The sequence below is a fragment of the Equus quagga genome, chromosome 3 (assembly GCF_021613505.1).
Source record: "Equus quagga isolate Etosha38 chromosome 3, UCLA_HA_Equagga_1.0, whole genome shotgun sequence".
Taxonomy (NCBI): Eukaryota; Metazoa; Chordata; class Mammalia; order Perissodactyla; family Equidae; genus Equus; species Equus quagga.
The window spans coordinates 88,805,272-88,818,460 of record NC_060269.1 but is presented as its reverse complement, the minus strand read 5'-3'; the positions used below and the strand labels follow the sequence as shown (position 1 = coordinate 88,818,460).

The window sequence follows — 13,189 nt, the reverse complement described above, 5'->3', positions numbered from 1 at the left end:
TTCCTGAGGCTTGGCTTGGTTCTGTGCATTCATAAATGTTGGTTGGGTGCCTGTTAGATTTGAGGTTCTGATTGTCACCTTTTTTGTGGCTCTTTGTACTCTTTGTACCTTTGAGAAAAGGGGTGAGGCCAGGATGTGTTTGTTGCTCGACAGCTAATTGTAGGATATACTAATATCTTGGATTGTGGACTTTAACTGCATAGCATAAAGATAATAAAGTAGATTATCAGTGTAAAATAATTTATAGTTTGTAAAAATACTCGGTTATACATAATGTCAATTTGAATCTCTTAACAATTGTGTAGACAAGGGAAATAGCCTTAGTTTATACCTGAGAAAACTAAGATTTGAAAACCTAAATGTCTTTTCCAAGGTCACACACTATTCAGAGCTGGAGTTTACACTAAATTTTCTGACGAAAAATGTAAAGGAGAAATTAGGAATGTGGTCCTAAATTTATAAAATTAATTAAAATATTTACTTAGGAACTTTTTTACACTGTTACTACTCTGTGTGATTTTTTTTTTTCTTTTTTTGAATGCTTTTTGGTGCCGAAGATTGGCCCTAAGCTAAGATCTGTTGCCAATCTTCCTCTTTTTTTTCCTCCCTGAAGCCCCAGTACATATTTGTATATCCTAGTTGTAGGTCAGTCTAGTCCTTCTATGTGGGATGCTGCCTCAGCATGGCTTGATGAGTGGTGTGTAGGTCCATGCCCAGGATCCGAACCAGTGAATCCTGGGCTGCTGAGGCAGAGCATGTGAACTTAACCACTGGGCCACAGGGCCAGCCCCTGTGATTTTTTAAACTAAATTGGCCTTCCTGAATTTCGCTAGAAACTTTTAGCTGAAAACCTGTAATTCTTTGATTTCAGGCACCCAGATTTAAATCAAATAAAACTGTTTCTTGTGTTTCTTTACTTATTTTATGATTGATTATGGGAAGAAATCATTAGTTTTTATTTTATAGCTGTTCACACGTTGATTCATTTAGTTGGGACATGTTTTAGAACCGATTTAATGAGAATGATGTCATATTTTGAAGCGACTCCAGAAAATCAGAGGAACTAATTTCATCAATGACCAATTGGTGGTTCATCATACTCATCCCTGAGGCATCCCAAGCTTAGTTATCTTTCTCCATGTTTACTTATTTTCTTATCCACCAGGAGAGGTCAAAGTTATTTTTCATGTCATGCCACTGAATGTTTAAGACTTTCTCAGAATGGTCAAGATTTTAATCTTTCTTTTAAATATAAAATTGGAATGCATAGGAAGGGAGAAACCAGAATCCAGTCCAGCATGAGGATCGCATACCTATGGGAATTTAAAGCTGCTTTTGCAAACTTGGTGGCTGGGAAGGTAGTGTTCCTCTTTTGCTTCCTGCTTGCAATTCTCTTTATTTGCCAGGACCCTTGGCCAGCTATTTAAGAGCTTTGTCTAAGGCCGATGAAGCCAGTCGGACTTCATTCACATCTGGCTGGCTCAGGTGGGACCAAACGCCTTGGCAGTTAAGACTGGGCTCACTGCCACTTCCTATTCCAAGCAGGTTGTTTGAAAACAGAGTGGTGCTGTGGAGCAGCAAATATTTACTAAGCCCATCTGGGGCTTAATATTTTACCTTAAAATACGAAAGTCTAGATCTGGAAAGCAAAATTAGACTCATGTCTCTTTCAAGGTTTGTTTTTGTTTTTTTGTTCCACCCACTTACTGTCTTTGTACTTGAACTGTTTCTAGGTTAAGGCTTGAACAACTCTGTGGGGTACCATTCGTGTAGAGTGCACTCTAGATGGTGCCCCCTGGAATTCTGCATGTGGTAGTGCCACTTATAATAGTTTATATTGCTGTTAATAGATATGGAATCAGTACAAAAGGATCATGATACCAGAACCCCTTAGGCACTGGGGTAATCAGAGCTTGGATGGTATATTCATCCTTTCCTTCTTTCTTTTGATAGGTTTACAAAGTAATTCTATCCCCTAAACAGTCTATTGTTAGCTTTGAAGTTTTTCCGAGCTTTTTACTATAAACGTTTTTAATAACATAGAAAAGTTAAAAAGCTAGTACAGTGATCATCAGTACATCCGGCACTTAGATTTATCAATTGTTAAGATTTTGCCAAATTTGCTTCATCTTCCCATGTCTGTATATGCAAATATTTTGTTGGTGAACCTTTTGAAAATAAGTTGCAGACCTCACGGCCCTTTGCTCTTAATATTAAATTACACATCTCTTAAAGGCATTCTCCTGCAAAACCGTTATCATATACAAAAACATTAAATTTCCTGTCTACTAACAATCCATATTTGAATTTCCCCAATTGCTGCCACAGTGTCTATTGGAGATTCCCCTCTTCCTCTGCCCTCTCCCACAAACCGAGATCCAATCAAGGTTCACTCCTTGCAGAAAATATGCAGGGAAGGGTTAATCCTTCTTGGTTCATATGCTTGTTTTTTCCTCCAAATGGGGGCAAGGTGGAAGAGCTGTAAGCATTTTTTTCTCTTAGCCCTGAAAAAGTGATGTACCTGTGGGGATCCCAGCACTAATAAGATCTCAGATAAAAATGCAAATTTGTGATGACAGTAATATTTTGCATTTGAATAAAACTCAGTTTTCTAAGCTCTTTCATATTATCTCATGGATTTTGCCTTCAGGGATCTTTATTCCTACTTTGGAATTTAACACTTACATAAATGAAACTGTAAGACATAGTATGATTTTAATGTATAATAGAATTGGGTGTCTCTGGGGAAAGATCAGAATGAGCCAAAAATTTAGGAAAGTCTTAAAACAGGCCTTGAAATTGGATAGGATTTGAATATTGTAGATAGCATTTTAGAATTGGCAAAAATGAGTAAGAAAAACATTGTTGCAGATTGGAAGAACCAGCCCGATTCCATTTGGAGACAGAGATGACTGAGTGTCATTCCCTCAGCACATACTCTCCAGCTCCTGGTTGCAGGTGGAGCCATGGTGGGTGAGACTTCAGTGGGTGAACAGGAAACCTAAACATGTGCCATGTGAACAGGCAGAGGCAGGCTGCTCGAGGGGCCTGCAGGGGCTGCCCAGGCTGGGCTGAGGGGCTCTGAATTTAGTTTCCAATTGCTGCCGTAGCCAGTCACCACAAACGTGCTGTCTTACAGTTGTGGAGGTCAGAAGTCTCAAATGGGTCTCGCTGGGCTGCAGTCAGGGTGTTGGCAGGGCCCTCTTCCTTCTGGAGGCTCCAGGGGAGAATCTTTCCCTGCCTTTTCTAGCTTCTAGAGGCTGCCTGCATGCCCTGGCTCTAGGCCCCTTCCTGCATCTTCAACGCCAGCATCACGGTAACCGCTGCCTCTGTCATCACATCTCTGACTGACTCTCCTGTCTTCTCTTTCCCTTTTAAGGACCCTTGTGATTATATTAAACTCACCTGGATAATCCAGAGACTATCCCCATCTCAAGAACAGCTGACTAGCAAACTTAATTCTATCTGTTACTTTAAGTCTGCATTGTGGCATAACATATTCACAGGTTCCTTGATTAAGACATGGACATCCCTGGGGGCCTTATTCTGCTTATGACAGGTTCCCTGAAGAAAGGTTTTCTAGAAAAGATATCTAAGCTGAGACCTTGGGAGAAGTACACACTAGCCAGCAAAGCTAGGCTCCGAGGAGGAAGAATGTTACAGACAGCAAAATGTGGAGCGGTTAAGACTGTGTTTGCTCTGGGGGTTGCAGGAAGTTCAGTCCTACAGAGCATGAAGTGGCAGAGTGGGCGTACCGAGAGCCCTGGCTGGAGAGTGAGAGGAGGTCGGATCTGAGCAGTGGGAAGGCCCTGGAAGATTTTAAATGGATGAGTGGCGTCATCAGATTTGCCTCTTACTACGGCGTTTTGTGTACTGCTGAGGTACATTTGGTTTTCTCCGATCCCAGCCTTGGGATCCACTGTATGTGTAGTGCCCGATCAGGATAGTATGGTGGTGCTGTGGACCATCCAATTATCTCTCTCCTTCAGCGGAGAATAGGACAGGGCTGCGGAGAAAGATTTGGAGGAACAGTCTTTTTCTTTTCAATTCAAATTTGGAAAAGATGAAGAGGCTTTATCAATTATAATTAATAAGTGTAGGATAGGACCCTGGAGCTGATCACTGAGATAATCGGATTTCTGTCCACAGAATGCTGTGTTATTCAGTCCATTGACCATTCGTCATTGTCACAGAGGTCTGGAACACCCCCGAAAACCACTCTTGGTTCACAATACTGCTGACTCACTAGGAAATAAATCAGCTTAGTCCCCTCCCAGCACACGTAGAGGCAGTTCACTTCTTGTCCTGGGAGAAATGGAAGGAATTTGTGTCTACATAGGAACAGTGAAGGAACAGAGAGGAAATGCTGACATTGGAAATAGAACCTAAGGTTCTTTCAAGTAAGAACTGTGTAACTTCAAGATTTTTAAAAGGACTTCTCCTTTTAGGCCCAGAGCTCTGTGTCATTGCAGGGTTGCCTTTTGCTTGGCTGCAAATTTAGTGCTGAACTAGGCACAGGGATCAGTGTGACCCTGAAGGGACCCATGGTGGAGAAGCTGACCCTGGTTGTCTGACTCACTTTTTAGGGACCAGGTGTAAAAGGAGTGGAAAGTGTGAGTGACTTAATGTATCCCCCTTTGTTGAATTCTAAACCGCTGCTTACCTTCTTTAGAGACTTTTCTTTGGTGGCATCATCTTGTATGGACTGGAGCCCCAATGCCCTTGTTCCTGTCCCCAGTGTCAGGGAGCACCTCAGTCACCTTTCCCTGACCACTGATTCCTATGTGCACTTCAGAGTCACTGTGAGCTATAAATGACATACACTAACCAAATACGCGACCTTACTTACACTGCGCAATTTGATGTTTTGACATGTGTTTACACCCATGAATTCATCACTACAATCAAGACAATGAGCATATCTTTCACCACCAAAAGTTTGCCCCTGCCCTTTTGTTTTGAAGATTGGCCCTGAGCTTACATCTGTTGTTAATCTTCCTCTCTTTTTTTTCCTTTCTTCCCAAAGCCCCAGTATATAGTTGTATATCCTTCTAGTTCTGCTGTGTGGGACACCAGCACAGCATGGTCTGATGAGAAGTGCTAGGTCCATGCCCAGGATCTGAACTGGTGAACCCCGGGCCACTGAAGTGGAGCACACGAACCCAACCACTTGGCCATGGGGCCAGCCCCTGCCCCTGCCCCTTTGTAATTCCCCCCTCACTGATAGATAACCACTGATCTGCTTTCAGGCACCGTAGATGAGTTTGCATTTTCTAGAATTTTGTGTAAATGTAATACTGTACACACATGTATGCATACACACGTATACATACTGTATGTATTTTGTCTGGCTTCTTCTTACTCAGCATAGTTATTTTGACATTCATCCATATTGTTGTATGTATCAGTAGTTCACCCATTTTTATTGCCGAATAGTATTCCATCATATGGATTTAGCCCAATTTGTCTTTTTCCCTCTTAGACATTTGAGTTGTTTCCAGTTTGGAGCTATTATGAATAAAGCTGCCATGAACATTTGTGTACAGTCTTTGTGTGGATATATGCTTTCGTTTCTCTTGGACAGTTACCTAGGAGTAGAATGGTGAATGTATATTTAACTTTTTAAGAAACTGCCAAACTGGTTTCCAAAGTGGTTGTACCATTTTACATTCCCACCGGCAGTGTGTGAGAGTTCCAGTTTCTCAGCATCTTCTTCAACACTTGGTTTGTTCAGGTTTTTCATTTTAGCCATGCTATTAGATGTGTAGTAGTATCTTATTGTGGTTTGGATTTGCGTTTCCCTAATAACTAATGATGTTGGACATTTTTTCATATGCTTATTTAGCCATCTGTGTATTGCCTTTGGTGAAATGCCGGTTCAGATATTTTACCCATGTATTTTAATTGAATTGATTGTTTTCTTATTGAATTTTGAGAATTCTTTTTGTATTCTGGGTGTAAGACCTTTATTTGATATATGGTTTGTAAATATCTTTTGCTCATCTATGGCGTTTCTCATTCTTTTAACAGCATCTTTTGAAAAGCAGAAAATTTTAATTTTGATGAAGTTCTATTTATCACTTTTTTCTTTTATGGATCATACTTTTGTTGTCATATTTAAGAAATCTTTGCCTAACCCAAGATCCCAAAGATTTTATGGAAGTTCTATACAGTTGCGCCATATAATGATGTTTAGGTAAAGGACGGACCGCATATACAACAGTGGCCCCATAAGATTAGTACCATACAGCCTAGGGGTGTAGTAGGCTAGACCATCTAGGTTTGTGTGAGTACACTCTGTGATGTTCGCACAGTGACAAAATCACCTAATAACACCTTTCTCAGAGCATGTCCCTGTCGTTAAGTGACGCATGACTGTAGTTTTCTCTAAATGTCTACGATCTATTTTCAATTAATTTTTATAAATGGTGTGGGATATGGATCAAAGTTCTTTCTTTTCCTTTTTTTTTTTGTTTTTTGCATATCGATATCTAATTGTTCCAGCGTCATCTATTGAATTACCTGTTCCACTTTGTTGAAAATCGTTTGACCGTGTGTGTGCGGGTTTATTTCTGGACTCTATTCTGTTTCACTGATCATTTTTCTCGTACGCCAACACCACAGTCTGATTGCAGCTTTGTAATAAGTCTTGAAAATGGGTAGTGTTAAGTCCTTCAACTTTGTTCTTTTTTCAAGTTATTTTGGCTTTTCTGAGTTCTTTGCATTTTCATATAAATTTTAGAGTCAGCCTGTATGTTTCTACAAAACAAGCCTGTTGAAATGTTGTTAGGATTGCATTGAATCTGTAGATCAATTTGAGAGAGAATTGTCCTTTCAGTTTTCCTTCTGTCTGGTTTCAGTTCCCAGCTGCTTTGCTTAGAGCTGTGTAAACTTGGGCACTTTACTTAATCTTTCTGATCCTAAACTTTTTCACCTACCAAATGGAGGTGATTATTTACCTATCTCTATGGTAAGGTGAGGAGTAAATATATCAATATTTGTAAAGTGCTTTTGCTCTTATTTTCTAAGTGCACTTTCACTGTAGGAATTGGATTTACAGGGTAATAAAGAAGCTTATTTCTTCAACTTTCGGCCATCATTTACCAGGCATATTTCCTTATAATTCTATATTTGAAAAGGGGTAGTCCTTCATAGTCAGAGGCCCTCATCTTTTGTAAGTGCAGCTGAGGTCACAGGCATGGTGACTTGGCCAAGACTACGCAGCTAGCAAGAACAGACGAGAACTTCTTATTTTAATCTTAAATGTTAGCCTGAATTGACAGACTCGATTCATTCAACACATATTTTATCTGTGCCTAATAAATGCCAGCCACTGTCCAAGGTCCTCTTCCAGCCTCTGGATTCAAGAGTGAGGCCAGTGGACTGTATTTCCTCTCCTCACAAAGCTTGTGGACTACTGGAAAATACAGACAAGCAAACAGATTATTTTAATATAGACTAATAGGTAAAATCAGGGGAGTTGTGGAAACGCAGTTGAAGAGCGGCTAACCTGGAGCTGGGGATCAGGGAAGATATTTAAAGGAGGTGACCTTGAAGCCGAAGTCAGAGATGAGTGGGCAGTAGCTGGTCTTGAGGAATGGGGAAGGGAGGATTAGAACCGGGGACGGGGGCAAGAGAGACAGTGCACAGTTTGTACTTTGCACATAGAACAAACATCCACATGCAAGAGAGAGAATGGCACTGTGTGAAAACTGGAGTCATCAGAGAGGCCTGGGAAGAGCAGGATCTCATCGTGAAAAATGAAAAAATCAATGCTAAGGAGTTTGACTTATCCTGCTGGTTTTAGGCTGGAGAGTGTTAAGATCAGATTTACAGTTTAGAAATATTCTTTTGGCTGCAACGTGGAAAGTGGGTTAGAGAGGGCAGGACGGGAGAGGGAACGGGGATGAGGTACGTGAGAGAGGACGTTGCTCAGCAAGGGGGTGGTAGCAGTGGGTGAGGATGGAGATGGAGGAAGAGGAATGGCACACAGGCTAGTTGCTAACTAACTGAATGTGTTTTGGTTAAATGAGAGAGATGCAGATGTTAAGCCAGGTCTCTGAACTGAGTAACTGCTTAACTGTTTTGGTGGTGATGTCCTCACCTGAGTAGGAAATACAGAAAAAGCAGCAAGTATGATGTGGAAAAGAGAACAGTTTGCTTCTGTTCAGTTTCAGGTGGTGCTGGTGGAAAACCCATCCAGAGATGGCATGCTGGGAGCTAGAGCCGAGGGGTTATGGGGAGTCATCAATGTATAGAGAGATGGAAGGGAAGCTGTGAGGGTGCATAAGTGGAGTATCACTGTCTTCCAATTATGGGCTTGAGAAGAAGCTCCTGATTTGGTTTTCTTAAACATTTTAAATACCTTCATTCCACATGCACAATGCCTCGCAACTCTAGTTGATCGTGAAAGTACTACTTCATTCTTTCCCCAGGTCTTCAGTTACACTCTTGTTTTCCTTGTCAAGTCTGACATCTTTGTAACAGAGGATCCATGCAAAAAATAGAGGAAAGCAAGAATCTCTGCTACTAATTCCAGTAGTTGAGTAACATTGTTATAAAATGCTACTATTTAGAAATTATCCTTTATTATTTAGTTATTCGAATGAAATTGAAGAAGCCTAGTTAAATCTTAAGTTTTTAGTTTTGTGTTTCTCTAAGGTATATAAAATATAAATCAGAAGAGTAAATAATAAGAATAAAGCAATACAGCTTTGTTGAGGGGACAAGGGGGAGGGTTATGGCATGTCACCATTATTGCCCAGTGGACTTCGGAGTGGCTTGCTGAAAGCCTTAGGGTCTTGAGGAGCACAATTTGAATTCTCCTCCAATGGTTTTTATGTTATAAATGAGGAAACTGAAGCCTGAGTTTCTTCAGGGTTAAGTGATTTGCCCTTTGTCACACTGCTAGGTAGAGTGGAGGTGGAATTAGTCCCGGTAACTCCGGAGTCCTAGTCTAGTGCTCTTTCTGCAACGTGGCGATGTTGCATTATGGAGCCACTTCCATTAGTCACCGTCTCCACTACCACTCACGCCACCTCCTCAACACTCTGGGTTATTGAAGGTGAAAAAGAATAGCAGACAAAAGGAAAAAAAGTGATGTGTTCCATTGTTCCAGATGTGAAAGGCCTGCTGGCCTGTCAGACTTACAGCAGGTTCTCTGACATTTCGTTTTCTGTATACCAGTTTATTAGTCAACATCTGTCTCTGTTTAAGCTGCTTTGGGGCCAGCTGACTCTCAGTGTCACAGTGGGAATTCGACATGTCTGTTTCATTTGTCATTTTTGGTATGACACATTTAATTCTATAATTGTTTAATAAGAAAGTTATAGTTAATAAACAAACATTTATTATTGCTTTGTGAAATCTGAAAATACTCCCCCAAGGATAAAATTTCATTTGGTAAGCCATTTAATGAAGAATTGGAAGATGATTCAGTTGTAATAATAGTTTACTACTTCTTTGACTTTATGAAGTCCTTGTCTTTATATTAAATGCTTCCATTTTATGGATGAAGAAACAGTTAAAAGGGGTAATGAAATTTGCCAAAACTTTGAAACTAATAAGTGCTGAGTTTGGTCTGAGATTCCTGAACATTCCGAATTCCCAGGTGCTTTCATTCCTGGGATCACTTGTGGCCCCCTGTTCTGCTCTGTGCCCCATCTGCTTGTACTTGCCTCTGAGTATTCTCTTCCCTCCACCCCAACAGAACCCCTTTGCCCCAGTTTCCCCCTCTGTAGACCACTCTCCCGAAGCATTTGTATGTGTAGCCCTCTTCACCGAAGGTTGCTGTGGGAGAGGGGAGGATGCAGGAGTGGCGACCATTAACTTTTCAGCAGAACGAATAACTTCAAAACCGAGCATCAGGCGGCTCTGTTCTTAAAATCTCTTGGCCACTCTATCCCTGGAAATTCTACAGTGACTGCCTTTGTCTGAAGGCCCCACATACATGCACACTGCTGTACATGCTTCTGAGAAGTCGGCTTGAGTTTTAAATAACTTTATTTTAAAAATCTCACCATCAAAGCAAAAGGTTTTAATCATAGTTTACCCATCAGTAAAACAGAGATCATAATGCCTGTTTGACCTGTTTCATTGGGATTGTCTCTTGAGAATCTAATAAAAATGATGGGAGTTACAATGCTTAAAAATTATATAAAATGTTTTGCCAGTGTAAGATATTACTGTTGTTAATGTTTTGTAATCAAATAAAAAAATGGACTGTGGACTGCTGATCAGAATCTACATGGAATTAACACCATGCTCTCTCAGTTAAGTAGCAAAACAATAAACATTTGTTACTTGTGGTAAATTTCTGATTTAAATAATATAAGAGTTTCTTTTTGTGTCTTTTTTAGAAAAAATTAAGCCTTTATATTGATAGATTTTCACACAGATAATCACTTTCCTAACAAGGAAACACAGCAGTGCTCGGATGTTCAAGATAAGTTAGTAGTTGTTTCTTTGTTTCAAGTCGTGTAACTGAGATTTAACACACTGAGGCGTAAATCAATGCATTGTGAAGCATGGTTTTTTTTCCTTTTGCAAAGTGATTTTTGTTTTTCTTTAATTTTAGGAAACAGATATTGATGACAGATATGGAGATTTGGATTCCAGAACAGATTCTGATATTCCAGAAATTCCCCCATCCTCAGATAGAACCCCTGAGATCCTCAAGAAAGCTCTGTCTGGTTTATCTTCAAGGTAGGATTGGATGAAGGTGAATATAATGGGGGCACAACGGAAGCTGTGAGCTCATCCTGGTCCCTGTAATAAATTTCTCTTTTTCTAAGTTTCGGAGCTATATGAGAGAGAGGGTTTGTTATATTCTTCTGCCATAGGTGAGGCATGGCACTAAGTGCTTGATGTTCATCCTTTCATTTCATCCTCAAAATCTTGTGAAATATGAGAAAACCAAGTCTGAGAGGCTAACTGGTGGTTCCAGAGCTAGTAGGATGCGGAGCTGGGATTTTTGCTGCACTCTGTCAGATTCCTGAAGCCAGTGATCATTTACCACCTCAGGTTGTCTTTTGTAGTATTGGAGCATCTGATAAAGAAAATGCCATGTTCTCTGTTCCCTGTTTTTCAAATGCCAGACAGAAATAAGTCGTTTTTTTCTTTTAACCAAGTTTAAAATTATTGTCCCAAATTCCACAACCGTTTACCATTTTATACTTGTGCTGTATTTTTAAGTATTTAATCACCACCAAATTTCAGCTAATTTTATATTGTCCTCCACTGTATGCTTTAGTAATATGAATTATAAAATTATAAAATTTACATAAAATTATAAAATATATATAAAATATATTAAGCAAAATAAATGTAAAGTTTTATCCAGATTAATATGTAAAATCTTAAATATTTGTATAAAGCAGTGTTTTTCCTACCTTTTTTTTTGACTGTGACACACAGTAAGAGATAAATTTTATACCACATCCCAAGACACACAGAAATGTATAAGAATTCTTGCTGTTACTGTTTTTGATGACCTCTCATTTCTTTTCTGTTTGATACTGTTTTATGTTACTGAACAAGAAGTGCTGGATGTGACTTACCAAATTGATTCTACTCCCTGGGGGTTATAACCTCTGCTTTGAAAAACACTGCTTTAGTCATATCTAGTAAATGTAATATGAGTTTTTCTGTTTTTTAATTGGTAGGAGTAACCATATTAGAATTGGTTCAAAGCACAGTTTTCATCTTTTTTTTAACCAATAGAACAAATTTTTGGTGTCTATTATTAAAAGCATGATTATTTTAATAGTTCTTGTTCCCAGTTGTTTTCATGACCTAGTTCACAGATGTACTTTCGCTTTAACATGAGATCTATCTCAGATCGGAAGTTTTTTTATACAGATGTTATATAAGAATGATGCTGGATTCCTGTGTGTTATACATAACAAGATTTTCCTTAATGATGGTTTGTTTTGTTTTGTTTTGTTTTCTGGTATAAAGTAACAGTAGCAAGTAATAGCAGTTAATCTTTATTGAGCGTGCAGTCTGTGCCAGGCACTGCTCCAAGCACTTCACACATATGGACTAATTTATTCCCATGGCAACTCAGTAGCGCAGGTATGGTTATATACCTATTTTATAAATGAGGAAACTGAGGCACAGAACTGTTATATGTCAAGGGTCATGTAGCTAGTAAGTGACAGAAGTGCATTCTGTACCTAGGCATTGTGGTCTATTTATGAAAGAATTGGTTTAAAAAAATGAGCAGTAGATAATATATGACCAGTTTCAATCTTTTCAGGAAACTTCTCTATAAAGATTAATGAATGTTTCAAAGTCTGTGTTGTCTATATTTTAGCCGCTTTATATCTAATCCCCAAAATAGTCTGCCTTGCAAAGATTTAGAAGTTTTATATGTATACGATTAAAAATACTAATTATGGAAGAAATTTACATGAATTGTAGGAATAAAAACCCTGTAATCCTCCTGCCAAGACATTAATACTTAAAATACTATGGTGTTTACTCTTGGAAGCTTTTTTTCCCTTGTGCAGTGTGTGCGTGTGTGTGTATCATGAAAATAGCGTCGTACTTTCTACCTTGTTATTTTCATTTCCTTCTGTGGTATTAGGAACAACATCCTTAAATATACTGAAATATTGTTAATGGCTGCGTGATATATTCCGTTGTATGGCTGTAGTTCAATTTACTCAACTAAGCAGCCATTGCTGGGCATTTCATTTATTTCTAAATTTTCACAATTAAAAACAGCTCTGCATTGAACATTTTTCTTTGTAGCTAACTTTTATTTAGCATCCATAATTATTTCCTTAGGATAAAATCTTAAAAGTGAAATTGCTTGGTCAAGATTTATGCTCATTGTTAAGGCTTTAATATATAAAGCCAAAAAGAGCTGTTGAAATCGGAAGAGGCCTGAATGGTCTTCAGCCCCTTGGCAAGTTTTCCCGATCCGTCTCTAGACCTGAGCGTGGGTCCGGGGAGTGAATATTCATTAGCCAGTTAAGTGTGGCTCTATCCTTGAGTGAAGCTTTTCTTCAGCTCTGAGTCTAGCTTGGTAGTTCTCACCCGGGGGCAATGCCCCGGATCCTGCCACTTCTCCCCAGCAGATATTTCATAATATCTGGAGACATTTTAGGTTGTCACGAGAGAGGCTGCCACAACATCCAGTGGATAGAGGCCGGGAAGGCTGCTGAGCATCCCGCAGTACACA

General features: G+C 39.4%; 1 protein-coding gene across 1 annotated transcript in view; it reads left to right on the top strand.

The window, feature by feature from the left end:
* Positions 1-13,189, top strand: part of CDS1 (CDP-diacylglycerol synthase 1) — a 61,223-nt gene that overhangs the window by 5,893 nt on the left and 42,141 nt on the right. Inside the window, exon 2 of the mRNA XM_046656196.1 lies at positions 10,577-10,704. Coding sequence (XP_046512152.1) covers positions 10,577-10,704 — 128 coding nt within the window. The remainder of the gene's footprint in view (positions 1-10,576; positions 10,705-13,189) is intronic.